This window comes from Tauraco erythrolophus, chromosome 22, assembly GCF_009769465.1.
Source record: "Tauraco erythrolophus isolate bTauEry1 chromosome 22, bTauEry1.pri, whole genome shotgun sequence".
NCBI classification, from domain to species: Eukaryota; Metazoa; Chordata; class Aves; order Musophagiformes; family Musophagidae; genus Tauraco; species Tauraco erythrolophus.
Genome location: NC_141486.1, coordinates 9465773 through 9493595, shown reverse-complemented (window position 1 = coordinate 9493595; position 27823 = coordinate 9465773). Strand labels below are relative to the sequence as shown.

Sequence of the window (27823 nt, the reverse complement as noted above, 5' to 3'; positions counted from 1 at the left end):
TAACCAGTTTAAAGCAAAGCATTGTACAGTTCAAAAAAATTAACAAAAGCAACTTTTAAACCTACAGCTTCAAATTCGCACATTTCCACAGAGCCCCGTGCACAACGGAGGCTGAAGCTCGTCCCATTCCAGCACTCCCAGCTCCCTTCTTTGAGCGGATTGCTTCCAAAGGTACAGGAGAGGTTCCTCTGCCCACTCGCTCCAGCAATAACCACAAGAAGAAGTAAAATATGAAAGTGCTCCAGAGCGCAAAATATTTTATTTGAGAATTTACAGTGTCAAATCTTACACTTAGGAAAGACAGCTGCTCCCAGCTCCGAGGAAGCCTTCTTGGATCGAGTTGTCTGGCAGTCTCTACGGAAAGGAGGAACGACCAGCAGCCTGGCGGAAGGCGAGGAACGCCACGCGGCCGACTGGGTTTCCATTATAGAAAAGTAAATAATTTAACGCCGACTGTGCTGACCACGTCTGGAATCGAGTACGGACCATTATGCAAAGGTTTCTCATCCCCCCGAGCAGCGTTTTACTCCAGCTACACACAAACCTTCCAGGACACACGTAAGGCTATTGAGATCTCAGAAAAGTGGCGTTATTCAGGAAAAGAAAAAAAAAAACAAAAACCAAAACCAAAAAAACAATCGGGCCCAACACTGGCAATTTCACATTCACGTTATTTCTACTCACGGGCAGAAATTCCAGTAAAATCAAACAGTCTGGTAGCAAGTTCTAAAGAAAACATGGCCTAAGGATTTAATAAATATTTAAAGTTTATTTCTCTTTGCAGATAATTCAGATTCTTCAGAGAATATGAATGTTGCGTATCACCATTTTCAAGATTTCCTAGATTAAACCTAAAGATTTGCGAGTCCAGCGGTAGAGGTCTAATCCATCTACTTTTAGTAGGTTTGAAATCCAGCTGCTAGCTGTTTGAGACCTTGGTTATTTTAACGAGGGAAATTCAAGAACAGAGTATTACGCTGATTCTGGCACTCAACAGGAAAAAACTTGGACAACTTTCAAGCTGTTACCACCTTAATTGTGCAGTGCCAGCAGTGAGAGAGAAAGCAAGTCACCATATTGCACTTAATTTAACACTCACCCATCAGAGTACGGCATTGCTATTATACAGAGAGCTCCTGTCGGACTATACAATTTGCTTTACAAGTAGTCTACATCACAAACTACATACATACTAGGCAAGATCCAAATCAGATTAGTATTAGATTACAGTCACAGTTTTCATTCAATACGGGTCAATTTATTTGGATGAGCTGTGGCCCCCTCCCCCCTTTGGAAAACAAACCAGCAAGAGGCATTTCCCAGGTGAACATCCCCCGTTTCGGACAAACCGAGTCCTGTTTGATGAGCATCACAATCCCGCATGGTCCTCTTAAGGCCACAGAGTGTTACGTTACAAGGTGGACGTGTTCCGCCCCCGCTGGGAGGGGAGCATCCTTCAGAAATTAAGGAATCCCTGAAACTGTCTTCCAAGGTCACACTAGTAGGTTTAAAATAAACTTCTGGAATAAATTGCCTATGCAATTTACAAATAGTTTTTGTAACAGACAGCAACTATTTCCTCCCTCGTGTCTATTCTTTATCACAGCGAAGCTATTTCTAGCCAGGTTTTTTAAAAGGAAGAGTTACATATAGTTCATGTTTGGTAATGATTGACGTAGATGAGGTGCAAGTAGGGAGACCCATGAAAAATACCACCCATCAGTAAATTTCTGTCATGCCAACTGCAGCTAGTACTGATACCACGTGCCCTAGGACTGAAGAGTTCTTTGTATACTCAGAACACAGGTGAGAATTCCAAGTACAAAGCCATTGTATTCTACTTCAATGTTGGATACTTCCTCTGTCCAATTCTTCCCAGTCTGGAACTTCCAGTGACTGCGGGAGACTGAAAAAAGGAGAACAGGAACGAAAAATGTTCTGTAAGAGTGTCATACTATAGACAAAACACAAAAAGCTGGCAATAAACTTTTGAACACAAACCTGTCAGCAGCTGCTAGATTGGTCTATGTGCACATTTAACACACTATATGCAATACTCCAGATTAAGCCAGTAAAACATAGAATCATAGAATGGTTTGGGTTGGAAGGGACCTCAAAGTTCACCCGGTTCCAACCCCCTGCCATGGGCAGGGACACCTTCCACTACACCAGGTTGCCCAAAGCCTCATCCAACCTGGCCTTGAACACTTCCAGGGACGGGGCATCTACAACTTCTCTGGGCAACCCGTGCCAGTGCCTCACCACCCTTTGAATGAAAAATTTCTTCCTTAGATCTAACCGAAATCTCCCCTCTTCCAGTTTAAAGCCATTGCCCCTTGTCCTGTCACTACACTCCCTTGGAAAAGGTCCCTCTCATGGGTTTGTTCAATAGTTTTGTTCCGAGTAAAAACAAGGCCTTCACTCACTTGTGCAAATTGAGAAGGGTTGTAGAAGGGTACTGCTCCTGCTGAAGGTCCCCCCGGAGGTGGTACACTGGCAGGCTAGAAAGTAGATAGTACTGAAGTTATGGAGCCGCAGAGCTCCGCTGCCTCCCACGTGTGCCACACCGAGCAAATACCCACAGTAACAACGCCAACAACTCGGGCAGCGCAGCAGATTGCAACGACTGCAAAAAGGGCTGGCACGCTTTGCATCCAGATCTTTGAGATCACTTGCTCAACGTAAGAACTGGCCAAACAACGTCACATGCATCAACTCCGAACAGCTCTGAAAACCCACAGCATGCAAAACCGAAACAAGACACCGGCGTGACTGCACTGCATTAGTACCTTCTGCTTTTGTTAGTAGACCTGAGGGCTTGCCCCAAAATAAACGTTCTATGTCAAGTTTTGCTTTACTGAGAAATATCAGAAAAGGTTTGTGTCACCCCTTTATGGTGACCTCACAGTGCTGGAACTTAAAGCAGAGATGAAGCATTCCTTTAATTCCTACAGGGGCTTTTGCAGATGAAACAGGCAACGGTAGGATTACCGATTTGAGAGTGGCAGCAGCAGAACGACAAGGTTTTGTTTGCAAGAGTCTTTTTATGAGTTTTTTGGGGTTTAAGGTTTTTTTTGTTGTTGTTTTTTAAAATCAGCTGACTTCTTTGGTATCCCAGGAAAGAACTGATCAAAATTATTGAGTGAATCTCTCAGGAACATGAACGTAAACAAAAAGCATGCCTGGATTACATGCATTCTCATAAATACAAACAACTCTGAAGACCCTGTTTGAGTGTTAAAAGGAACACTACATCATTAGTCACTTTTAATGTTACTTCTGTGAAATGAAAAGACGTGAAAATGGCTAAAAGTAGCATTAGTAAGTATTTGAGCAAATGCAAAATAAAGAGGGGAAAAGTAAATAAGCTAACATAAATGAGAATGGCCAGCCACATGTACCTGATTAAAATGCTGGCTTACTTCACGTGATAATGAACTCATTGAACTAGAGCGCGAAAGCTACAAAACAGCAAGAACACACAAATACAAAAAAACACAAATAAAAAAGTCGTCATGCATGTCACTGCCCCAAGCTTTCAGTTGTTTTATTTAATTTTAAAAGTCTCACTGCCAAAGGTTAAACCAACTTCAAGTTAAAAAAAAAAAACAACGTAAAGCCAGAAGTTAGTTTAAATCAAAAGGACTTCTTAAAGCACAAAATTATGTAGATATAGAAAACATTTAGTAGGAACAAAGGTAATGTTACTCTGCCTGGCACACAGCCATCTATTCTCCTTGTTGTGTCTCACACTTCATATTAGTGAAATTACATGCATGCACGGAGGCAAGAAGAGGTCCTCAAACTGCTATTGACATTTTACTCTGAAAAAGGCTTGCAGAAGTCTACTTGTACAGAAAAAGGAGATACCAGCACGTAACGTAAGACACGGAGGCTGAACTGATTGTAGGGACTTACAGGCCTTTTCTGCACGGTTTTGGAGGCAGTCATGATTCCATCTTGGCTAGTCATCAGCAACTGAATCAGTTACTTGTTGTTTTAGATGGCCCACGTTAAGTCCACAACAAATTAATGGTTAAAATATGCTGCGAAAGTAATTAGTTAACTACTGCGAATCAAGCCTTACCTCGCCTGACTGGGAGCCATCAGGGTTAGAAACAGGAAGTCCAGATCCAGGAGGAAGGACTGCAGGGTTTAAGTACTAAAGAAAAACAATGCACTTTTGTTTATTTTCATTACTGTGATGCTATTTCACATTTCTGCTATATTGAAGCAAAACGTTACAATACATCAAGCCAGCTGAAACATGCAGTGCGTGGCTCTGCCTACACTCTTGGCACCTTTCCTGACACACACTGCACCCACAGAACCTCCAGCCCTACCAAATCTAACTTTTCATGGCCTTCCCACTTCCATTTCCACCTGCATTTCCCTTCTCCAGTTCTTTAACCAAAGTGTTAAACACAAATGTAATCCCTACAACAACATGCTTTGCACATAGCGCGGCTACGAAACGACTACTCAGAATCATTAGGGTTTTCTGATCAGAAGTATGAATTATAGACACAAGATGTTCTTTCTAACCCACCTCTGGCTCAACAGCTGCAGCAGGATCTGTGTTGGTTTGATTTGCAGCTGGTGTGTGCTCTGCTGCATCACTCCCTTCCATTGGCTGCGGCTCCCCGGGAACTACAAAGGAAATGGGATTCAGCCAAACACACCATACCAGAGTGTTTGATTTCACAGAAAGAGAAGCAGGGACCATCAGCAGAACGGAATTTCTACAGTACCAATCTTTTCCCAGGAAAAGGATAATTTAAAGAGGGCAGTGGCAATGTCTCTAGATGCCCCAGTCTTGTTACAAGCCTGCAAGCAGGAGATGCACACAGTTCATACGGATAACCTTTGTGCAAGACAGCATGGAGTGAAAGCAGGAAAAAAAAAAAAAACAACACAGATGGTAAGCAAGTGTGCAGGTTAAGACCTCTCCCTTTCTTTTGCCAAATAGGAATCCTGCAACTAGGAATAGGTGTCAGTATCTCAGTATGAGATACTGAGCAACACAGGAATACTGCACAGCTCAAATTTAGCCATTTGGATGGCCTAGCCACTCCGCAGCTGGGGCAGGGGGAGGGGAGGAAAGCAAAAAAAGAACCTCTTTGTTTGCAGCACGCTGAGTTGGGCTTTAAGTCACTTGTTTTACTGCAGTTCCCAGACTGATTCTGCTTCTAAAACACACTGAAGTAAGTGATACTGAACATTCTTAAATGTTCACTAAAGGCTACGTAATACACACACTGGCAAAAATTACTTAAATGACCATGACATGAATAACCATACGACCTCTTTACAATTTTATCCACTCATGACACACCTGAGTTTGGAACAAACACATTTGCAGGAATTGGCATTGGTGCCAAGGGGGCAAATAGGTCTGACGGTGCAGGAACAGCACCGCTTGACTTGGTTCCGCCTGGATTCAGGACATCAACATAACGGGCTCTGCTTCCAGCTAAAACAGAAAAAGTCCAGAAATAACAGAAGTAAGCCCTGTGTTAGTCACCCCCATGTCTATTTTGACCAGTCTGCTGGTCAAACCATCTTTCAGAATCAGAAAATAACGCTCCAGGGATACAGAGAGTAACACCCAAGTCACGATATAGGTGTGACAGCAAGCCCAGCACAGAAGCTAGGCACAAAGCCAGCACGAGCCCCAGCTCCATGATATCACTGAGCTGCCAACTGTTCCCAAACAACTCCAGAGAAGCCAAGACTTCTGCCTTCACATTTTATGCAAGGGAAAATCTGAAGTCTTCCATACTTCAGGCATCAATGTTGTCTGTTACCTGCTCTTCTGGAGAACATGTTGACAGGGGCACTAGGTGGGCCTCCAGGTCCAGGTGGAACAGTCTGAGGAACTTTCGGAAATCCTGTCGGAGGTGGTGGCGGAGGCTTACTCTGCAAGGATGAGAAGAAAATCCAACCACATCATTGACTGAGAGTTTTAAACCAAGTAACTGTCCAACTTCTCTTTTTCCTTACCTATTCCAGAGCACACAAAATTGAGTATACAGACATACATGTTTTAGTGCAGACCAATATTCCTCATCTTCCATCTGATAACTAATGTCAAGGCATTTCTACAACCCACCTACGCTCATTCCAAAAGGAAACATTTACAGCAGTGGTTCTTACCACTTGTTTGTGTTTTGAGACAGATCCTTGAATGACAAGGACGGACAGGATGTGTGATTTTCTTTGCTTTACAATACATCATATTTTCAAAACTATAGACTCTTCCTAACTTTTTTTCCCTATATTCTGTTTGCAGCAAGTCAATTAACAAGCAATTGCCTAGGTGATGTCAACCTCTAAGAAGACATACACCAAACTAAGTTTAGAGTAAATTCTCTTGTAAATTCAATCACAATTACCGGATCCACACTAGCAACTAAAGGTACAAATGGTTCCATAAGGATGTAGACTACGAGAACACGTAACCCGTTTATTAGTTTCAAAATATTGCATGTTTTAATCCAAATTCAGTAAAAGGCAGCTCTTAAGAGCCAATAACAGATTAAAGAAAATTGTGTGCCAGTACAGATTTCAGTTTTCCACTTGGAGAAATAATGAGTACTCAGATTTTTACCTCCTCTTCTGGTTCATCCAGATTAACCCAGCGTTGTTTCTGTTCATCCCAAACAATCTACAAGGAAATCACAGTCAAAGATTAGGAGTCCAAACACAGCTGCTAAACAAAACAAAAAAATCCTAACAATTTTTTTAAAAAGCCAGTCTTGGAATAAGAATAATCTTGAAAGTTTTACACCTATTTGTTTACTTCTCAAAACAATGTTCATCCGTCATCCAGGAAAACATTTTGAACACATTAAAACGTATAAACATTTTTGTGATTTATTTTGTTTATTTTTAGGGGCCTTACTGATTTGTTCTTGTCATCTGGAAGGTGAGCTTCATTCTTTCCTTTTCCCATCAGCCAGCGAAACCAGTTTGCACCAGTCTAAAAATAAATTCATCTATTCGGTTAATTATCTCAACACTGCCCTTACAGGCAGATTAAAAGAAAAATTCATTTTCTGTTAGAGACTTCAATTCTAAGCCCAGATTGCACCTCATAAATGGAAACAAAGAGTTTAGTCAGGACCTCTTAAATCAGTACCCTGGACTAGGAGCTACCACATGGACTAACAAATCTCCTCCAGCTATAGCTACTTTTCTTAGAAAGCTTACCTTTCTAGGTGCTGGCTCCTTCTTTATTTCTTTTTTAGTCTCTTTTCCTACAGGAACAGAGGGAGAAGGAGAAGGTTGTTTTGTTGCAGAGCTGGATCTCTCTCGTCCCACAGAATGAGCAGAGGACTCTGAAGTTGTTCGGGATCTTCGCCCATAGCCCTGTATTACAAACATACAAGAAAGTATAAAATTGTCACTGCTGGAGTGATGGATTACATTTAATCTTGCTAAACAAATTCCTTCTTTGAAAAGTTAGTAATAGGAAGAGATACAAAAAGCACATGAAAAATAAACATAAATAAGAAAGAATATTTAGTAAAAGAAACAGCCTGCTTGTGGCATACCATATGTGCTGAAGACTGAGATGCAGATCTGGATCTTCGTCCTGGTGCCTGGTTAGACATAAAGCCAGGACATACTTAATAGGCAAGCAGCTAAATATCTGACACAACATTCACTTTTATCAAAAATTCCCACATAATTCTAGATATTCAAGCTGGTTATTTGGGTACTCCTATCTCCTCTGACACGTAGGAGGTGCAGAAAAAGAGCTGAAGTCTGGCCAAGTAACTGCACTATCATGTAACTGGTCCATTAAACAGAGTTAAATCAGGGCACTGCTGTGCACGATAACCAGTCCACAAGAGAAAAAGATACAAAAATGCTGCACCAGGGAGTGGTTGATGCATGTTTCCCCCTCCAAAATCAGGTTGTTCCTCTAAGGTTAGCATAGCAAATCAAGCATAAAAAAAAAAAAAAATCATCAGTTTCTTCTACAAGTATGGTTAACTTCTAGTTAAAAAATCTCCCCATCCTCTATCAGTTACCAAATGCATCCCTATTAAAAACGTTCATATTAATGCTTTCAGACAATTTCAAACAGAAGACTAAGCTAACTTCCAAGCAGGTATCAACTTCAGTGATATTTAAACAGTGAAAATACTATGTATTTAAAAAAAGGGGTTTAGGATTTTGATAAACATCTTCCACGTTTCCAGTCATGACCACGTGGTAGTCAATACTATGCTTTTACAACTCAGTTGCAGAACTGTTGTCTAGGGCCTCACTTGCTGATGTATGCTCCAAGTTCTTCTAGCTACGAAGAATCATTCTGAGAGATGGGAAGGGCAGAAATTAAACTCTTCCCTCTTTTTTAAAACAAAATTCTTTTTAGAGAAGAAAATTATGGCTAAAATTTTTCTACTAGCTCTTCCCATTCACTGGAATAAATATCAAAGGACAGTGGGGAAGAAACTAAGCTCTAAGTCTAGTTGAAGAGCAAGACGGAGTTTCAAGACACCCTTTTGTTTGCAAAGATCTGCAAAGCAGCTGACACTTGCTGAAGAGATGTATGAAATAAAGATACCATGCTGGCCATTCTGCCATAGAAATCCTCCTCTCTCTGCTCAGGGAAAGAGTTTTGTGAAGGAGACTCCGGGGCAATTCTCTGCATTCCTTAAAAAACAAATCAGATTATGTTAGTGGGGGAGGAACACACCACCACCCCCCCACCCCCCCCCCAAAAAAAAGCCCCGAGACCCTGTAAACACTTCAAAGGCAAAAATTTTCACTAGTGATGAATTTTGTGCTAGAAAGAACCCGGTCTTTTAAAGAACATGCACTGCAGTTGCTGTGATTTTTTTTTTTTCCTCCTGCATTGGTATTATGTTTGTTCTAAACACAGGCCAGAGCAGGCTGAGGGATGCAAACACCAGTATGGGGCAGTTTAAGGTTTTCCACATTTCTAACACAGCTCTGCCAAACTTATATATGCCTTGTCTTCACATGTGTCAGGTTCTTCTGTCACAGAATTAAAACTTACAGGGTCTCAGAAGCTGATGTCCAGGACAGAAATCCCTGAGGATCCAATCACAGACCTTGCAAACAGTGATTCCATGATACAGAAAACTACCTGTTAGGGTCTAAATTGTAATCTGCTGAGCCTGACCTCGCTTTTAAACTAAGCCCAGTAAGCAGGATGAATACCATAACTTTCCACAATGTTTCTGTACGTCATGTTTTCAAGTTTCATTACCCAAGACTTGACTTAACTACTTTCTAAATATTGAGACATTTTGCATTTGCAAAGTACTTAATTCCCCTTTGGAATTAAAGGGGAAAGGAATTAAAAATTAAAAAAAAAATTAAAAGGAATTAAAGAAGGAAAGCTGTAGTAAACAGACCTGTTTCCAGGTTTGTCTGCTCTTCTGACCGTGGTTCAGTTTCTTGTGGTGGCCCTCCTGGTGGTAGTGCTGACCCTAAATACAGTGGTGAGGGTTCAGTTCCATACGGATTTGAAAATCCTGCAGGTGCAAAGCCAGGTCCTGGACCAACAGGCTGAGAAGCCACTGAATAGAAAGGGACACTCCGGACAGCTTCCTGGTCATCAGGAGGAATCAGAGCACCTGACCCATCAAGGACAGCCTGAGGTACTGCAGCACAAAAAAAAAAAGAGAGTTCTAAGAGAAATTCCAGTGTGTGAACCTTTTACCCTATGAATAAAATGATACAATATAGAAATCTTACTGTTTCTACCACCCTTTTAAGTGGTTTCTTATACCAGAAACCTGAAGCATTTATTTTCTCTCTGTCATGAAGAAGGATATGAAACACTAACCTGAAGGCATCAGCTGCACACTTTGCATCTGTTGAGCCATATTGGGTAATAAGGATGCTAATAATGCATTTTCAGCACCTGGACCCATGTCACGGCCAACTCCTGCTCCATCACATTGACTAGCATGGTCTAATTCAGAGCTTGGTGTACTACATGCATATGGTGGTGGGGTGGATCTGTCTGTGTTATAAGCTATTGCACCCTCCTGCACAAAAAAGCAAGATCTTATTAACTGTACCAGACATTAAGTTCATAACCAAGGGAAAATATAGCAAAGAAAATCTTAAGAGTGAAAATAGCACACAGGATTTTTTAGTGTTCTGTCAAAAAACGAGTTGTCAGCCGTTTTCAGGCCAAGTTCAACCAAAACATTTAAAGCCTTTTTTTGTTTGTGGTTGTTTAGGTTGTGTTGTTTTGTTTGTTTTGCGTTTTTTTTTGTTGTCTGTTGTTTTTAATGAAACCTTAGTTAATTAGTTCAAGGTTCAATTTTCTCTTTAAAGAAATGGTAATTATTTCCACTCTGTTACAATCTAGCTACACTAATTCACACAATTATTTTTTTCTGGCAAGCATATCCTCTGCTTACAGTAAGAGGTATTGCAACCTAATAAGCCTTGCAATTGTCCTTGCATTATAGCCTGTCTCATATAATTTACAACACCCTCTGACTATTCTGTATTGAATCTCAGGGCACTAAAGTGTGGTAAATTCACTTGGTTTAAATCATACCACTTGCACTTTATGCCATGAATATATCATAAGGACACTTCACATGTTTCTGTAATTAAGAGTATTAACAAAACCATTTAAAAACTGGATTTACACTAATCCTTAAAAGAGAAACCTTCATGTTGAAAAGCACATTCTGTACCTTGATCTGTCCATCCACATGTCGAAGCCTTACTAACCATGAAGGTTCAATAAAAGATTCCTGTTCTGGTTTTTCTTTTATCTGTGGGTCGAACAGGCGTAGTTGTGATGACATCTAAAGAAATAAATCATTGTCAAGTTTAACTTAACCAGCCAACAAAAGGCACCTTGAGCCACAGCTTACCACCTAACAATATGAAGCCACAAATACTTAATTCTTCCTTGCATTACCTGGATTAGCTGGCCAATAAGTACAGGTGAATAATAATGTGGATCTTTAAGGACAGTTCTGGAAATCACTTCACAGTAATGGAAAGCCTGAGCAGCAAGTCCCATTTCAGCCAGTCGGCAAGCATAGATGAATTTGAAAACCTATAGAATGCAAGCAGGTGAAATAAATCAAGTGATCAGAACATTCTTAGAAGTATCAAATGAAAGGCACTCTGTCATTTCAACTGAAAGCTCAGATATCCCATTACCACATCTATACTAGGCAGGAACAAAAAAAAAAAAAGAGGGAAAAAGTATTCAATTCTCCTCTTCCACTCAATGTATCCAATGGAAGTTATCTATTTGTCTACAGCTAGTGCCAACACATTCTACTGGATTTTTCTTTTAGAATATAGTTAAGGTAACAACAAAATTTAAAATTCAGAAGTTCAGAATGCACAGATGAAAAAACGCAAAAAGAAGGTTTAAGTGACAACAAGAAAAAAGCTATCTTGCACAATGTTATCCATGAATATTTCATTTTACAATGGATAAAATATTTGCTGTGCTGAATATTGCATATGAGAGATTAAAACCTCACATAAAACCTGCCAAAATGAGAAAAAAAAGAAACAGCTCTTCACCTGGAAATTGGGCAAGCAGCCAGGCTGAGATCCGAGTGACTGTGCATATTCATAGGCTTCTGTCCTTTGAATGGCTTCATTGGTGGCAAACTTAAAAAACGGCAAGCTATTCGGGAATGGGAGAGGAAAAATATTATTTAACATTAGGATTATATATGCTGACAAAAAAGACTATCAGAAAGCATCAGTAACTTCTCCTCAAACAAGACAGAGCATCAAATAGTTATCTCAAAACCAGCTGTGGCTAGTGATGATTAGGGGAGCAGTGCAACTCAGTCTCTCAAGATATTAAGCGTGGCCAGCAGGTCGAGGGAGGTGATTCTCCCCCTCTACTCTGCCCTCGTGAGACCTCACTTGGAGTATTGCGTCCAGTTCTGGAGTCCCCAACATAAGAAGGACATGGACCAGTTGGAGAGGGTCCAGAGGAGGGCCACGAAGATGATAAGAGGGCTGGAGCACCTTTCCTATGAGGACAGGCTGAAAGAGTTGGGGCTGTTCAGCCTGGAGAAGAGGAGGCTCCGGGGTGACCTTATAGCGGTCTTCCAGTACCTCAAGGGGGCCTACAGGAAAGATGGGGAGAGGCTGTTCAGGAGGGCCAGTTATGATAGGACAAGGGGTAATGGTTTTAAAATAGAGGGAGGTAGGTTCAGGTTGGATATTAGGAAAAAATTTTTTACTATGAGAGTGGTAGAACACTGGAACAGGTTGCCCAGAGAGGTGGTGGATGCTCCATCCCTGGAGACGTTCAAGGCCAGGTTGGACAAGGCCCTGAGCAACCTGATCTAGTTGGAGATATCCCTGTTCCTTGCAGGGGGGTTGGACTAGATGACCTTTGAAGGTTCCTTCCAGCCCTAACCATTCTATGATTCTATGATTCTATGATTTAATTTTTGCATCTAAAGTTGTGTTTTTTTAAAAAAAAAAAAAGTCAAGCCAAACCTATGATTTGATCCAATTAGGACAAGCTTTGTTGTCTTCCTTGTGTAAACTCCAAAACCAACTTGGGCCATAAGATAACAAAAATGAGCAGCATCCAGCAGGCCTTTCGAAGCTGTAGAGAAGCAAGTGACAGAACTCAGGATATTTCCTCTTGGTGGCACATTGTAATTTATGCCTCGTATTGTTTTGGTTTTGTATTCAAATACCTTCACAACAGAGATACACTCATATAAAACTGTTCCACTTTATGTTTTACACAGCAATTGCTCGTTTTCAAAAAAATAAGACGAGTAAGTAAAGTTTTCAGAAAGCTTTTCCTTCAGTCATCACCCTGTTCATTCCCCAAGTGTTACCAAGAGTGTCTCCCATGGTAGCAATTGTCCTGGATTCCAAGTCCACATTATTGGTCAAGTTGGATAACACCATTGCTAGATGAGGCCTCCAGTCTCCCCATTTCTCATCTCCACAGCACTAAAATGAGAAGAATTATTTAGTCAAATCAGTGACTGGAGCTCTGCATAGGTAAGCATTTCAACCTAAAAAGGACTAAAACAACTTATTTGACAATTCTAGGAAAAGCACACGGGAAAATTACTGTTGTGAACGACACTACTCACTGCAGAACCTCTGTAGTCTCAGCTGCAGCTCAGACTTGAATCTTACCGTGGATGCAGCTGGCATCCTTCCAGACATGAGCTGGTAAACAGTCTGCAGAGGGTCATTAATTGGGAGACTGTTGGCAAATCTACAGAGACATTACACAGAAAAACAAAACAGAAACATGGGGTAAGCAGCTAAAATGTACTTGAACACTCAGTGGCAGTTAAGTTAGCTTATTTTAAGAGAAGGGAGCGCTGTTTGAAACTACTACACTATATAAGCAATCTCCCAGTGGATAAAGTTAAAAAAGCAAAACAATACTAGTTAACTGGATCTGCCACTCTGACATAGGTCAGTCCAAGCTAGGAAAAACCTCAGGATTCTCCCCATGCCAGCTGACTAGACTTAGTATATGATTTTGCAAGCTCAGGAAGTCAAGAGAAAAGTTCTTCTGTCTACAAACAAAGCATCTGCTTCTTTCAGGCAAGGAGAATGAAGGACACGACGGAGTTACTCGGCTTTAACAAAAGTTGACAGTTGGGTTTTTGCAGTTTTTTCAAAGCCTGACTAACAGCACCTGTCCAGCAAGCCCACAGGTGACACTGCTCAAATACCCCTTAAATGGAACAAGTGGCATACAATAACATCTCGGGTTTAAGTTTATGGCCAGAAGGCCCCAAAATAAAAAAAAAGTAACAATGACAACTGAATATACACGTAAAATTAAAGCATAATTCCTGCATGAGCTTCTAACGATAACTCAGGATTTTGACATTAGGATTTCTGAGCACGAAGTCATTAGCAGAAGAGGCAGTCATATGGCAGTGATCAACAAGCAAAACAGTACCTGGTCATAACTCTCGCATGTGTTCTGCTGTCCATTTTGCTGGCAAGTAGCAGAGCATGACCCCATAAACCATGCTTCATGGCAGACTCCAAAGCATCCTAATTAATACAGAAATTAGTTTCCCAAGAATAGCTTAACATACTACTCAGATAAACAATGATTGTTTTACTATAGTACTTTGTGACTGAATAAAAAAATGCTTGTTTAGATCAAATGATAACACATTACTATAATTTTGTTTCATATTATAAACTATAAGGCATAACATTTTTTCATATCAGTGTAGTGCAGTGCCATGAAATATTATATGTGCTGCAAGCTGCAAAAATGATTTCAACTGATGCCTAGAGCTTTAAGACTTGTGAAAAATAAGTATACAAAGAGAGACACGTGCAGTGTTTGGAACAACAGTATAAGCATTCACCTTCTTGCGGCCATAAAGCAGCAACTCTCTGAATCTCTCAATCTCTTTCTCAAGACTGTCAATTGTGGTTATAAGACTGTCAGTGAGAAATGAGAGCTGGGCTTCACCAGATTCCTCTTCCACTTGCTCCAAAGCCTCATTAGTGAAATCAATCAAATTTGCCTCATTAGGGGACTTCCCAGGAAGCCACACTGTTTTATGATCTCGGAGCAAAAGTTCAGCCAGGTCTGTTCCCACGACAGTCTGTATATGTAGAGAAAAAACAAAAATAAAAAATTTGTTATTTCAATATTGCCTTCATTTTATTTGTCACTTCAACAAAAACGTGTGATCAGCACCTCTGAGCACAACTCACCAGTCCACCTGTTCATCAACTTGTGAACTATTCCAAGGTAAGTCACTATAAGCGTGTTACTGTCTAACATAAATACCATTTTGTGTATAAAATATTTCAGGATAGAAAAAAATTCAAGCAGTGAGACATACCCCATTCTGCCTGCACAACAGCACGATAAAGTCCCAAAGCAGACTTGCAGATTCTTTGTCAATTAAATTTTCGTTCTTCAAGCACTGCGTGGCTTTATTTTGTGCAAAATTAATAACATCTACTTTATGGGTGTCATCCCTGAAAAAAATAAAAGCAACAAAGAAGGAAAAAAGTTTTTAATGGAACAAATGTAAACATTCAGGTTATTATTGTGATTAGTATGAGGAACAAATTTAAGGCTCATGTATTATTTAAGCAGGTGAAAAGCCACAAATATTTTAAGTCAGTTTAAATCTTGTAATTTGCAGACCATTAAAAGTTTGATGAAGAAATGAACTCTGAATACACAAAGGTTATTTCTGAAACGTGTAAGAACATACTTAGCAAGAGGACCAGGAAATGCTCTCATCTCTTCTTGCTCTGGAGAATGTTGTAACATAGTCTAAAACACAAATACAAACCATAAGAAATTCTCATAACTATGAATTTTGCTTTTTAACAATAAAACCTCCGGATCTGAAGAAAATACATGGTGTAATCAAGTCTATTGCTCCTAAACAAAGCACATATTGTGATGTTCAACCTGCACAAAGATAATAAATTATGAAGTCTACTTTACGTGTAGCAAAACATAATCATCTTCCTCACATCTCCTTAATCATAGAACAGAATCATGGAATCGTTTAGGTTGGAAAAGACCTTCAAGATCATCAAGTCCAACTGAAAACACTGCCAAGTCCAATAATTTTCCTGATGCTGTTCCAGTACTTGTGCAGAATTCCGCTCCCTCCTAGTGATATTTTACCAATGAATTCTCCCTTCATCACGTAAGCCCGTCCTTCCGTATATTTTACATAACTTGAGCATTCCATTTCTTTGCAGCAGCGCAAGAAGAATGAAAATACACCCATCATAGTTAATCCCCAGTCTATCCAGATGACAAACAGTCCTTAGCCCTGCACAGAACGTATGAGAACAATGTTGTCTCTATGAACAGCAACAGATTACAAACAAACCAAGCCCAGCCCCTCTGGGATGTAAGGATTTCACCTGAACAAATTTCTAAGGAGCTGGATGATCTGATCATGACTACATCATCTCTCAGAGGAAAAGAATTTTTAAAGCTACTGTTGTATTTACAATTACAGCCCAAACAGATAAACAGAAAGATGTGTTGACATATAAAAAAAGTCAGGACACTACAGATCCAAGTTCCATACTCCCCTTCCAAAAGAAAGACCTGTATTCCACTACCTCCCTTTTTTCTTTTAAGCATTACCTCCATACTGTGTATTTCAACCAGAGCTGGCTGTCCTTCTGAAGGCAGGTTTGGCAGCACTTTTATTAAGAAGCCTCCAGGAGCAAACCTAGCACAGATATGAGGCACTGAAAATTTCTCAGGCGTTGAGGGCCTTAAAGGTGCTGAAACGGGAAGAAAAGACAAAATAAGTAACTTGGTGATGTATTTATCCAATTCAGTAATCCCGCAGTACTAGTGGAAAAAACCCTGCCATTCAATTTGGCTAAACTTTATGAGCAACAATTAATCAATTCCATTATAGTCCCAAATATCTTAAGATTTGCAACAGCAAGAACAAAACTAGACTACAGAACTTTAAAATTCACTTTTTTTTTTTTCCCATGCAGGGGCTCTGACTGTTAGTATCAGACACATTGTTGTCACCTCTGTACAAATATACGATGCATCTTCAAAGACCTAATGATATACTCCAACATATCCAAGCTTTTCCAGAGAAACAGTGTTTTGTTCCGCACCGAAAGGGTGAGAAAAAACGATGGAAAAATCTGAAGTTTAAGTTAAACTTTAATCATTCCCCACAAAGCACAAGCAGTGTATTTAAAAGCTATCTAAAAAAGACATTTACAAATGGGAATACGCAGTATTTAACAGCAAACACTGCCTAGCTACTGCTGTTCTGTGATGTACCCATGTTTCAGCAAGTTAACCTTACACTGAAAAGGAAACAAAACACTTTGTTCATAGGTACAGACACTGTAAATCAGTTGTTTTTTTTCCTGTTTAACAGGCTCAATGAATACCTGAAAGGCATCTCATACACTAAAAATACTAACAGAAGTGCAAACTACTACTGGTAGACAACCTCACAAGCAGAGTGTCTTCCCTCCTCCTTCCCCAAGGGTGCCAATACCTTGTTCTACAGCTGGCCATCCAGGTTCAGTCGGGTAGCCATAATCTGTAAAAGGCTGATGTCCATCAAAGTTAGCAGCATATCCACCGTATGGATAATCCGTGTGGAGCGACACCGCCTGCGCAGTGGTTTCGTACGTATTAGCTGTTAGATCATGACTGCTTCTATACAGCTGGCTCTAAACAGATCATATTAGTAACTGTTAGCAGAGAGCGTGAAGCGACACGGAGCAAGCAACCCTGCAAGCAAGACTCCAGACTTCCAATATTACTAAATGAATTGGCAGTTCAGACTGGAAAAAAATCATCTCAACTTCCAAGAAACATGATGAGTAACGCATGAGACTACAGCTAAAATGACACATTCCAGTAGCAAAGTCTGCAACTCAAAAATTACCCAAATACTCTGCATTTTTCAGCTATATGTACTTATGGCATAAGCAGGTAAGTAATCAGTCAGATTTAGTTTTTGCTTTTAAAGTCAAAATAGCATCATACAAATATGGAGTTAGTTTTTTAACAGATCCCAAGTTCAGTAACGGCATTCATGCTCGTGATGAGAAGAACGACAGGACGCTGAAAGCCAGCCACATTATCAACTACAGCCAAGCACGGCAAGGCCAAAGTTCTCACAAACAGCAAATGGATTCAGTAGAGGAAATTTTCCATTTCTGCAAGCGGGCTGATTTTGGTTAAAGTTCTCTTGAAAACTGTCATAGATACTAAGTTCAAAACCATATTACAAAACAGCCTTAACTTACAGAATAAACGTTTTCAAAATACATATTCCCCAAGCTAAACGTAGAAATACTTCCTTATTTCTAACGTTTCACCCACCCCTAACACAGACAAAGACCCAACTCAGCTGCAAGAAGACTTGATGTGACCGTTTGCAACTCACCTGCTGAGAACGAGAGCTGAAACTGCTCTGGCGACTGTGAACACTGCGGGAGCTACGGAGACTGTGACCGGAATGCTCGCTGTGGACACTGCGCCTGTCAAATTCATCACCATAAGGATCTCTATGGGGTTCAGATTCATCATCAAAACTTCCAGTAAAACGAGGGTCGTATCTCCAGTTGTCTTCATATTGGTCATGTCTGAAGAGCAAAGCAAAAATGAACATGGCCACCCATATCCCCAAGGGAAGTAACTTCACTGCGTACCTGTCACGAAGAAAACTGTACCTAACTTCAAAAGGGCTTTTAGATTATTTCACAGATTGAGGTCTATTTTTTTTTTAAATGAGGTTTTACATTTCTTCAAGAACGTCATCCAGAATATTCAAGATCAAGACCAACATCAGAGTCTGTTCTAGGAAAACCCACAGAATGTTCACCCAATCTGCAAACAAGTCCTACAGCCTTAAATCCTTTTCTCAAGGGTGACAGGACAGCTCATCTGTTTTTCCTCAACGACCTATGTTAACGCTAAAGGACTAGCATCATGTATCTGTGAAACACGCGTCATACTGCATTTTAATAGTCTGTTACAGGATGCATCTGCATTCCTACAGAATATTCAGAGGGTTTTACTCACAAAGCTGCACGATACCCTGAAATTCTGGTGCCAGATACAACTGCCACAACAGTTCATACATTTTGAAGGCTTTGGGGCAGATCTTCAGCAAACAAAGCAGTATTTCTGTCAGCACACAAGCAAAGCCTCAGCCTTTGCCTTAACACCTACTGCCATAACTTAATTTTCTGTTGACACATCTGACTACGAGGGACTCAACCCTGAAGAAACTAATACCAGATTCTCCCCCTCCACTCAGACACACACACCAGTCCTCTGATCAACACCAGCACTTTGGCCCTGTGCTGCCCTAGATCTGGAAAAAGCACCGAGAGAACATGGATCAAATGGACAAACCTGTTGCCGTACGGATACGCCTCTCTCTTCTGGTAAGGGTTGTGCTCAGCATCATACCAATACCTCTGATCATAACTTCTGGGATCTCTGTATCTGGGGTCGTATGCTGATGAGTAACGTTCCCAGCGACTTGGATCTTTGGAAAATAAGGAGAAATGATTTAGGTATCAGGAGCCATTGCCTGTAACCATTTTCTACTCCTTTCTCTTTAATTACATGCTGATTTGGTCCTGAAGCATATAGCAAAACCAAAGTCATGTCCCCTAATTTTTAGTTAAAAAACAAATAAACAAAAAAAACCCTAAAAAATAAATTTCACACCTTTCAGAGAAATATGATTATTATAGCTAGCTAGATGCAGGAGAGTGTTCACCATCAGACAGATAGATCTTTTCTAACAACTTTAAAACTCGATCATAACATGATAGTAACTCAACAAATGTTAACAGAATCTTTGTGATCAGTATCCAGAGCAGCATGCTAAACATCTCAGGATGTGGACAGATGTTGCTTAAAATCCTCCCAGGCACTACACAAACAATTATCTTCAGATTACCAATGCCAGTAAGTCTCTATGAGCATTCAGATAATTACAGATAAAACCAAATTCTAGTCATGAGTCGGTTTCTGTGTACACCCACCCAAAATTTACTTTAGCAGTCTGCCTGCAGGTTACACACCAAGGATACACCCCAGTGAATGACAGGCTGGCAACACATTGAAGAAAACTATTCTGTAGACTTACAATGGTGTGCTTTCACAATGGAAAGGCAAACTGAAGGCTGGTAGTGAGGAAAAAAACCTGTATTTACTTTCTATTTACTGCTTCTACTGAATGAAAAACATACAGGAAGATGGCATGGTACTGAGAACCGAAGTAGGCCCAATTTTCAGCAAGGAAAACTTTATTCTTGCTGGTTGTGGAAAGGGTATCAGTTTTATTAATATTTAAAAATGTAGTAATTATCTAATCTTAAAGTTCCTCTTCCCCATAAGTTTTTGTTTAAACCTGCAACTTTCTATAGAAAAAATTCAGAGTTTGTTTTGACACCTTACCTCCATAATCATATGAATTTGGGTAATAGCCTGGATAATAATCACTCCATCCACTTTTTGTATAATAATCTTCAGCATATCCTTGCCTGAAAGAAAGTGCACAGGTATAAAACGTTCTTACACTTCCTTGAATCTCTTCCAAAAAGCCAGCAGGAGATATTAAGAACTATATGCCACCAGGTAGAGTTTCATATTTCAAATAATGCATTTACAGGAAGTCAAAGAATCATAAAATTAAGACTTTACAAACGAATATATTTCTGAATTGTTGTGTGCCATCAAAAGTTGACAGCCCTTACTGTACAATAACTTAGAGATTTTTGTAAACCGCTTTGGTGATAAGTTTAATTACTTACAGACAACTAATCACAAAGACTGCTGCTATAATTAGCATCCTTTGAACCATCTCAGCAGAGAAGCCAGTAGCTTCATAAGTAATGAAATAATTGCTCCTCCAACTTTAACAGTGCTTTGTTACACATCTGATGGTGATGAAAAGAGGACTATGGTCTGGAGAAGAGTTCACGAAAATGGGCCAGGACACAAACTAGCACTCTCACAGGTAATTCTGAACTGGGCTTCAGCCTCTGGAGCTGCCCTTGTGGCATCTGTCACCAGCATTAAATGCAGTCAGAAAAGAAACAAAATGCACCTTTCTTTGGGTACCTGGCCAAAGCACTCGATACCATATCACCTTGCTCAACCTGGTGCTGATGCCAACCTGTGGCTGGCAAGCACACAGAAACTAACACTGACGGGCAGCACTGCTGTAAAACCAATGCTTTATTTTCATCCTGCGTTCAAGTCTTTCTCAACCTCAGCTTCTCAGTAGATGCAGTGATGTTTGAGTGTTAGCACATGCTTACATTTGATACCTCAGTGAATAAATGAGAGCACTGAGATGCAACCATAACACAGCACATCACCACACAACTAATTCCAGGCATCTTCTAGGTTATCACCCTTCTCAACAGGCTTCAACGGGCAGCAGCACGTAGGAAAGGTTTGGTTTCCATTTGAGCAAACAGAGAGGACTGAACAGAAGAAAATACTCATTTATAGAGCCCATGTCAGAATACTGATTGTCCAAATGAACAGAACAAGAACCTGACTAAAACCAACACATCAAAGTATGAGTCAGTGCACACACAAAAGATAATTAGAATACTTTTGATAGAAAAAGAAAGATGTGGCCATTACTTGAAAAATCATGAGCCTTTATTATGTGCCATGTTTAGGACACAATCCCACAATTTCTGAAAAAAGCTACAAGACAAACGGTAGATGAAAAATGAAGTATGTCTTACATATATGTATACAGATGTACCTACACACGTATGTATACACAAGTATGTTTATATCTACATACATGTATATACACGTGTATACACTCACAAACACACATGTACATATACACACACAGGAGGTAAAGATATTGAATGCCAATGCGGAGCGATGGGAACTTTCATGCTCCTCTACAAGTGATCATACAACTGCCAGTGCAAACTCCAAAGTGGCTCAGCAAGTCAAGGGATGCTCCTCCCTGGAACAACGCGTGGGACATTTGCTAACACAGCACCTACCTCTGCAGAGGAGGAGGTTTGATCTTATCAGATCAGGTTTATCCACCCAAACAACCTTCTCAGTCTCTTTCAGAAAGATGTTATTCCCTTTCCCAAACGAAGTTTACAAAGCTGCATCATCAATACTGGCACAGTAAGGGCAAGTTTCAGACACGTTGACACACTGACTTGGCCACCCTTAGGCTCTGCTGCCCTGCAGCACCACACCACAGCCCACATCCGACTGCACTGTCACATCACACATCGACACTGACAGAGCTGCTCACAACAGGCTTTCATCTGCCAAACACCACCTAAAAAAACTTCAACCACTCACAAAAATAGAACATAAGAAGAGCACACACCAGGAAGAGTGCCATCCTAGTGCTACTAGAGGTTTTTATCTCATTACAAGGTCTCACACCGCACTTTTATCATCATCTTAAGTCAATCTATCACACCCAGCTACAGCTGCCGTTTTGCACTCGAGGCCAATATACATCTCCTATAGCCTTCTAGAGGTGGCAAGTAAAATGTTATGTTTTTAACTTGAACGTTGTTCCATGAGTGAACTACCAATAACAGACAAATACTACAAAGGGTTTCATCATTTCCAGATATACAAGTGGGGTTCTTTCTTGAAAAACCTGCAAACCTACCTACTAGGTAATGCAACAGCAACATTTTGTCATTAATTTGGAGTTCACACAGATCACTTATGCAATAATCACCAGAAAGCAGTAATCCCTGAAAGGTAATTTGCTGCTTCTTGTTTGAGAAATACTAGGGATTTCATTTCTGCTTTTTGTTTAATATTTACAAGTAGCACCTGAACACATTGTTTCCCTCTCAAATTTTTTGTTTCATATAATCAGACAGACTGAGGTTTTTAAGTTTTCCAATTCACATGCTACCTGCATCAAAACCTGTAGTGGAGTCAGTGGGTGAGACAGGTCCACGTGGCACCTATACTATACAGACCACAGTGTGTGAGTTTTCTGAGAAAGCTTTTCCACCCAGCTGAAGTAATCGTCAGACAAATTAACCTGACACAGCACCAGGACGTTTTCCCTTGATTCATCACCTCTCTCTTCCGAACACCCAAAACACCGTGTATCAACAGGCCACACGTACTGCTACGTGTGCAAGACAAACCCCAGCCCAATGTGCAAAAGTGCCATTTATTAACAGAACTAGGGGGCACCGCTGAAGTGCAAGCCGGAAACTAAGCCAGTATTGATAAACCATCCCATTATAATTATTTATTAGAAACTAAGCCAGTATTGATTAACAACCCCATGGCCCACGCTGCTCCTTCACAGCACACGTGAAAAAGACCTAACGTCAGCACCGAGTCCGCCCTGCCTGGCAGAAATGCCAACAAGCACCCAAAGAACTGAATGAAAGGAGTAATAAGGCTTTAGCACCAGACAAGCCTGTGGAATCGTATCCTCTCCAGACTGGGCATTCGATACCATTCGTTCCTACGGCAGCTTATGCCATAAAACTTCCACAGGCATCATCATGCTCACTGCTTCAGGGTATTCCAGATCTTCACTCGATTTAGGAATTGCATACCTCGAAGGCGGCCGGTCAGAGCAGTGACTAGCTCTGGAACTAGGACGTTCGGGCTCAGAGTACCGGTAGCTCCCAGGCTCCATGTAAGCAGTGCTGGTGCTATCATAGTGTCTGTACCGTGGGTCATACTGTCCGTAGCTATCCTCCTGGAAAAGAGATTGACACGTGAGGTAAGAGGCTTCCCACCTCCAAGAACAAACTTTCAATAACAAACAAATCGCCATACACACCACGACTGCAACACCTGAACAGATGCAGATCAATAGACTACAGTATTGCTTTCGATATCTGTTGTGGCAAGTTATGTTCAAGTCTGTTAGTATCCTAAACTTAAAAAAACCCCACATTATGTCTGGACTAAAGGCAGTTCAACCACCATGCTGGCCACTCTGCTGAACTGTCAATAATTCAGGGAGCAGACGGGAAGCAAATATGAACACCTGGGCAGCTAAGACAGTTATAACTGCCAACTTTTTAAAAAAAAAAAAACAAATAAATTGCTATCAGCTGACATCTGTGCCAACTGGAATTGGTATCAGCAACAACTTCAAGTTTTTATTATCTTTGTAATTTAAGTCTTGTTAACTGCTATCTGGATTTTCCCTACAATTAAATAGTCAGCATGAACACTATCCTGAATGTTGATCATGACACATCCGTTTAAACTCAATTCAAAGATGAAAATTACTAATACATACTGAGGCAGAGGGAAGGGGAAAAAAAAAATTTACCATGTAATAAAGATGAGCTGCTGTTCTGGGGTCTGCAGGAGGATAAGGTGGAGGATATGGAGGCTGGTAAGCATCATAAGGGTGTCTGTAGTAGTAGTAAGGGTTGTGGGGTGGACCAAAGGCATCCTGAGGAGTCTGAGGCAGGGATGGACGCTGCAGGTCTTGGTGCACGTTTGGCATGACTGACTGATTGCTGGTGGGGGCAGAAGAGGCTGTGGAAGTTGGAGCACTTGATGGCTGTCCAGACACCAGTTGCTTATCAGGACTGGTCTGATCATACGCTGTTGTCAGCTGTGCTGAACTTGCCTCTTGGGGACCCACAAGTTGAGGACGGTTACTCAGCACCTGGTTCTCACGCTGCTGTGATGCCTGCAGGGCTTTAGTCCCTGCGGCAGCCTGGTAGTTTGAAGGAACTGAGGACTGTCCAGAAGATGGTGGCTGCTGCATTTGAGCCACTTGCATTTGTGGTGGAGAAGGCAACGCTTCCTGTACGGCCCTGTCTGATACAGCCTGATGCTGCACATCTTGTGTCACCTGTTGATAGAAATGTTGTTTGTCATGCATCTCAGGACCCACCTGACCAGCACTACCAGCTGACTGTTGAGGATATACTGGACCACCAGAAAGTGACTGATTATGCACCTGTACAGAATTACTTGCACTATTTTTCTCCAACGTCCGTGATACTGTGAAGTCGAGCACTCCAGCAGCAGCTTCTTTGCTATTTGAATGATGTGCAGAATTATTAGCCTGTGCTACAGAATTAACAGGGGGCACTAGTGCACCTGCACTTCCACTGGGGAGACTCGTCCCAGGAGAAACGGATGGCTTGCTAGCAAATTCAGGAACAAAACCTTCCATATTAACATTCTTTTGCCCTTCCGGAGCCAAATTAAGCGGAGTTTTCATAAGCAAGTTTGCAGGCTGATTAGAAGCAGTATCAGAGGAATTACCAGGGCTTTGTAGTACATTATGTTTTAAAAGATTAGTATTTGGAAGTGCATTCACTAACAGAGATCCAACTTGCATGACAGGTAATGGCACGTTTTCCCCAGAAATGATCCCACCAGCATGTGAAGTCTGGAGACCCATGGCAGGCTTGTCCCCAACCCCAGCGTCCTTCATTGGCTGATTGTTTTCACTGCTGCTTAGCTGATTAGATAGAGAAAGAGAAAATTAATTGGCTGAGCCACGTTGTAGCTTTGATTAGGCTGAGCAATCAGGATAGGCTGATTTTGCAAAGACTCTGTAGGTGGAGAAGACAACAAACTTGCATAACCAGAACTTGCCTGAGACTGAAGTGCCTCCTCTTCTCCCATTTTGGGAGGATTCTCAAGATTTTCAGAAGATATATTTCCATCTTGGGAAAGCTGCACACCAATAGTCCCTGGTTTACTTGGCTGCTGATGAGACAGGCCTTCTTCTGGTGGCTGAATGACTTCTACAGTTTGTTTGGCAGGTACATACACTGCAGGAGCAGCAGGAGCGAGAAGAACATTTCCCCCAAAATTAGGTAACTCATTATGAGCCCACAGAGTCGTCGCTGGGCTATCACACTTCTTAACTGCTCCCTGAGCTCTTGTTGAGGACCTTCTGTCAGATACTGATTGTATGTTTTCCATAACAGGTCCAGAGTGCAACATATTTCCAGCTTCACCAGTGACTGCAAGAGGCAGTGGGTGAGGCATGAAAATAGTTTCCAGATTATCTGGTGGCTGTTCAAGATTGCCTGGGGATGCAGCTGGCGCAGCTGTATTCTTCTTGATATTCTTTTGGTTTGAGTGGTTCTCTCTTAATTCAACCACCATCTTTGCTTGGTCAATCTCTGCAGGTTTCACACCAACTCCGTGGGACCTCACAGGTTCGAAAGAACTATTTGCACTTGTCTGAAACACTCCTGTAGGCTTAGGAGGACTTGGAGTTGGAGGCTGGGATAGATTACTATGGTAGTTCTTGCCCAGGTTTAGCTCACTAGAATCGCCTCCCAAAGGAGAGGAGTCAATCTGTTTAAAGAAGCTAGCAGAAGAGTCTTCATCAGGTTTCCCACTTTCCTGCTGAATAAACGTACCAACTTGCTCTTGAGGCCTTGCTGAGCTAGAAGCGCTCCTATGGCTAATGCTGCTGTAGTTTGAAGACACACTATCTGGTCGGACAGGGTGAGGTAACGAATCAGGTGCCTCCAAATTTGGTCCTCCTTCAGCATGGCTCAGAACAGCATTCTTCGGAAGCATCTGGCCTGGAAAGGATCCATACCTGTACGGATCAGGACCAGCAGCAGGGGATGACGTGCTGATGTTCTGTGGTTCACTTGGCAGCACTTCTTGATTCTGAATGCACTCCAGGTTCTCCACATTTTCGTACTGCGACCCACCACTCCCAGACGCGTCACCTACATGTGCCTTGTCATCACCAACAAACATCGAGTGCGGAGCGGCCTGTGTCTCCTGCTGACTGACAATTTTAGGAAAGTACTGGACATCCATTCCTTTTTGCATCACCTCACTGGCTGAACCTGTACCGATCTGCGCCTGAGAGAGAACATTAGCTGCAACCCGCTGGTGATACAAGGATGCTGAATTTGGCTGATAAGCGTCAAACTCCGTATTCTCAACTACGTAATTTTTTTCAGATGAAAGTATTTCTTCATTTTCTGCCTCATCCCCTTTGAAAAACATGGAGAGAGTTCCTGAATCTTGATCTGTGGGAATAGGTCTATTTGATGTTTCAGACATATCTGGAGACTGGGTTTGGGGGTTATTTTCCTGAGCTGGGGGAATGGCAAAACCGGAGTCCTGCAATGGTGGCTGTGGGTAGAACTGCTCCTGGTATGGTTGACTTAACCAAGTGTTAGTCATTTCTGTGTTCTGCCTAAACACGTTTCCAGGCTGGATGCTGTTCATGTGATGACTGCTACTTGCAGAGCCATTTGGCCCATTCTTTTCACAACCAACGGATAAAGGTGCTTGCATGATATTTTGGGGGATACCTTGGTGTACAGGACCCTGCTGTAAATTTGTCTGTGGAGGAGGATGAGAAGTGCCAAGAGAAGACTGAGAAACGTTATGAACGTCAATCTGAGAAGACGGCTCAGGATAGGGCACAAAATTACGAACTGGAGACTGCAGGTTACCTGGAACAGGCCTCCACTGCGACACAGGCTGCTGAGGAGGTGGAGGGAAGAGTGCTGTTGTGTTGGGCCCTGAAGGAACGTCATTTGGGTCTCTACTAATATCTTGTCTACCTCCAGGTTTGTGTGACGCAGACACCATTCCAGGATGCACACTGAAAGAATTTTCAACTGCTGCTCCTGTATTATAATGCAATGGTACTGCAGGCCCACGGAGTCCAAGATCTGCGTTTGGATGCACCTCTGTAGCACTATTTATAACATATCCTGGGGACGGCGAAGGAATCGGAACATTAGAAAACGTACTGGCATTTATTCCTGGTTGAGATACAGGAGCGGATAAGGACGTATGCGGTCCACGGGGACTGTCCCCTGCACGTGAGGGTGAAGGATGCACAACGGCTGGCTGCGGAAACCCTGCTGGGGAAGAACTTTGCATAACCAATGCATTGCCCTTGGATGGATTATCTAGAGGGGAACCCTGGGGAGTCTGTCTGCCAAACGCAAAAGGGTCTGTCACAGGCTGCACTGGGGCAGCTGCTGCGTTTGCTCGTTTACTGAGCGGGCTGTTTCTCCAGTACATGTTCCGAGCAATGCCTGCGGGAGGTGGAGCTGCCGCTCCTGCTGGAACAGTCTGTGGCGGCTGCTGCATGACGGCCTTCTGGCAGGGTCAGATGCTGGATGACAAACTAGTAGTAGATGCTGTAGGTAGACCCCTTCTTCCACCCTGTTAAGGCAAAAAAGATGACAAGTCAGTTTCCTTTCTCACAGTACATGCAGCGCGTAAGCAATTTTTCTTTTAGAAACAAAATTACTCAAAGAACTTGAAGTGGAAAATACCTCTCTTTTCTCCAGAACACATAAGAAATTGACA

At 41.6% G+C, this 27823-nt stretch overlaps 1 protein-coding gene across 1 annotated transcript; it reads right to left on the bottom strand.

The window, feature by feature from the left end:
• Nucleotides 1–612: 612 nt before the first annotated feature.
• On the bottom strand, nt 613–27671 carry SEC16A (SEC16 homolog A, endoplasmic reticulum export factor). The gene is given in 31 exon segments (XM_086624922.1): nt 613–1906; nt 2427–2501; nt 3402–3461; nt 4088–4162; nt 4550–4650; nt 5336–5473; nt 5808–5919; nt 6611–6667; nt 6905–6982; nt 7213–7371; nt 8579–8667; nt 9396–9644; nt 9830–10034; nt 10701–10814; nt 10931–11071; nt 11554–11659; nt 12493–12604; nt 12846–12963; nt 13156–13237; nt 13940–14037; nt 14364–14606; nt 14850–14988; nt 15231–15292; nt 16130–16272; nt 17022–17199; nt 17922–18120; nt 18896–19031; nt 19952–20037; nt 23092–23237; nt 23823–24994; nt 24997–27671. Coding segments are annotated over 31 exon segments (7347 nt in total). The 5' UTR covers nt 27602–27671; the 3' UTR covers nt 613–1837.
• Nucleotides 27672–27823: the final 152 nt, after the last annotated feature.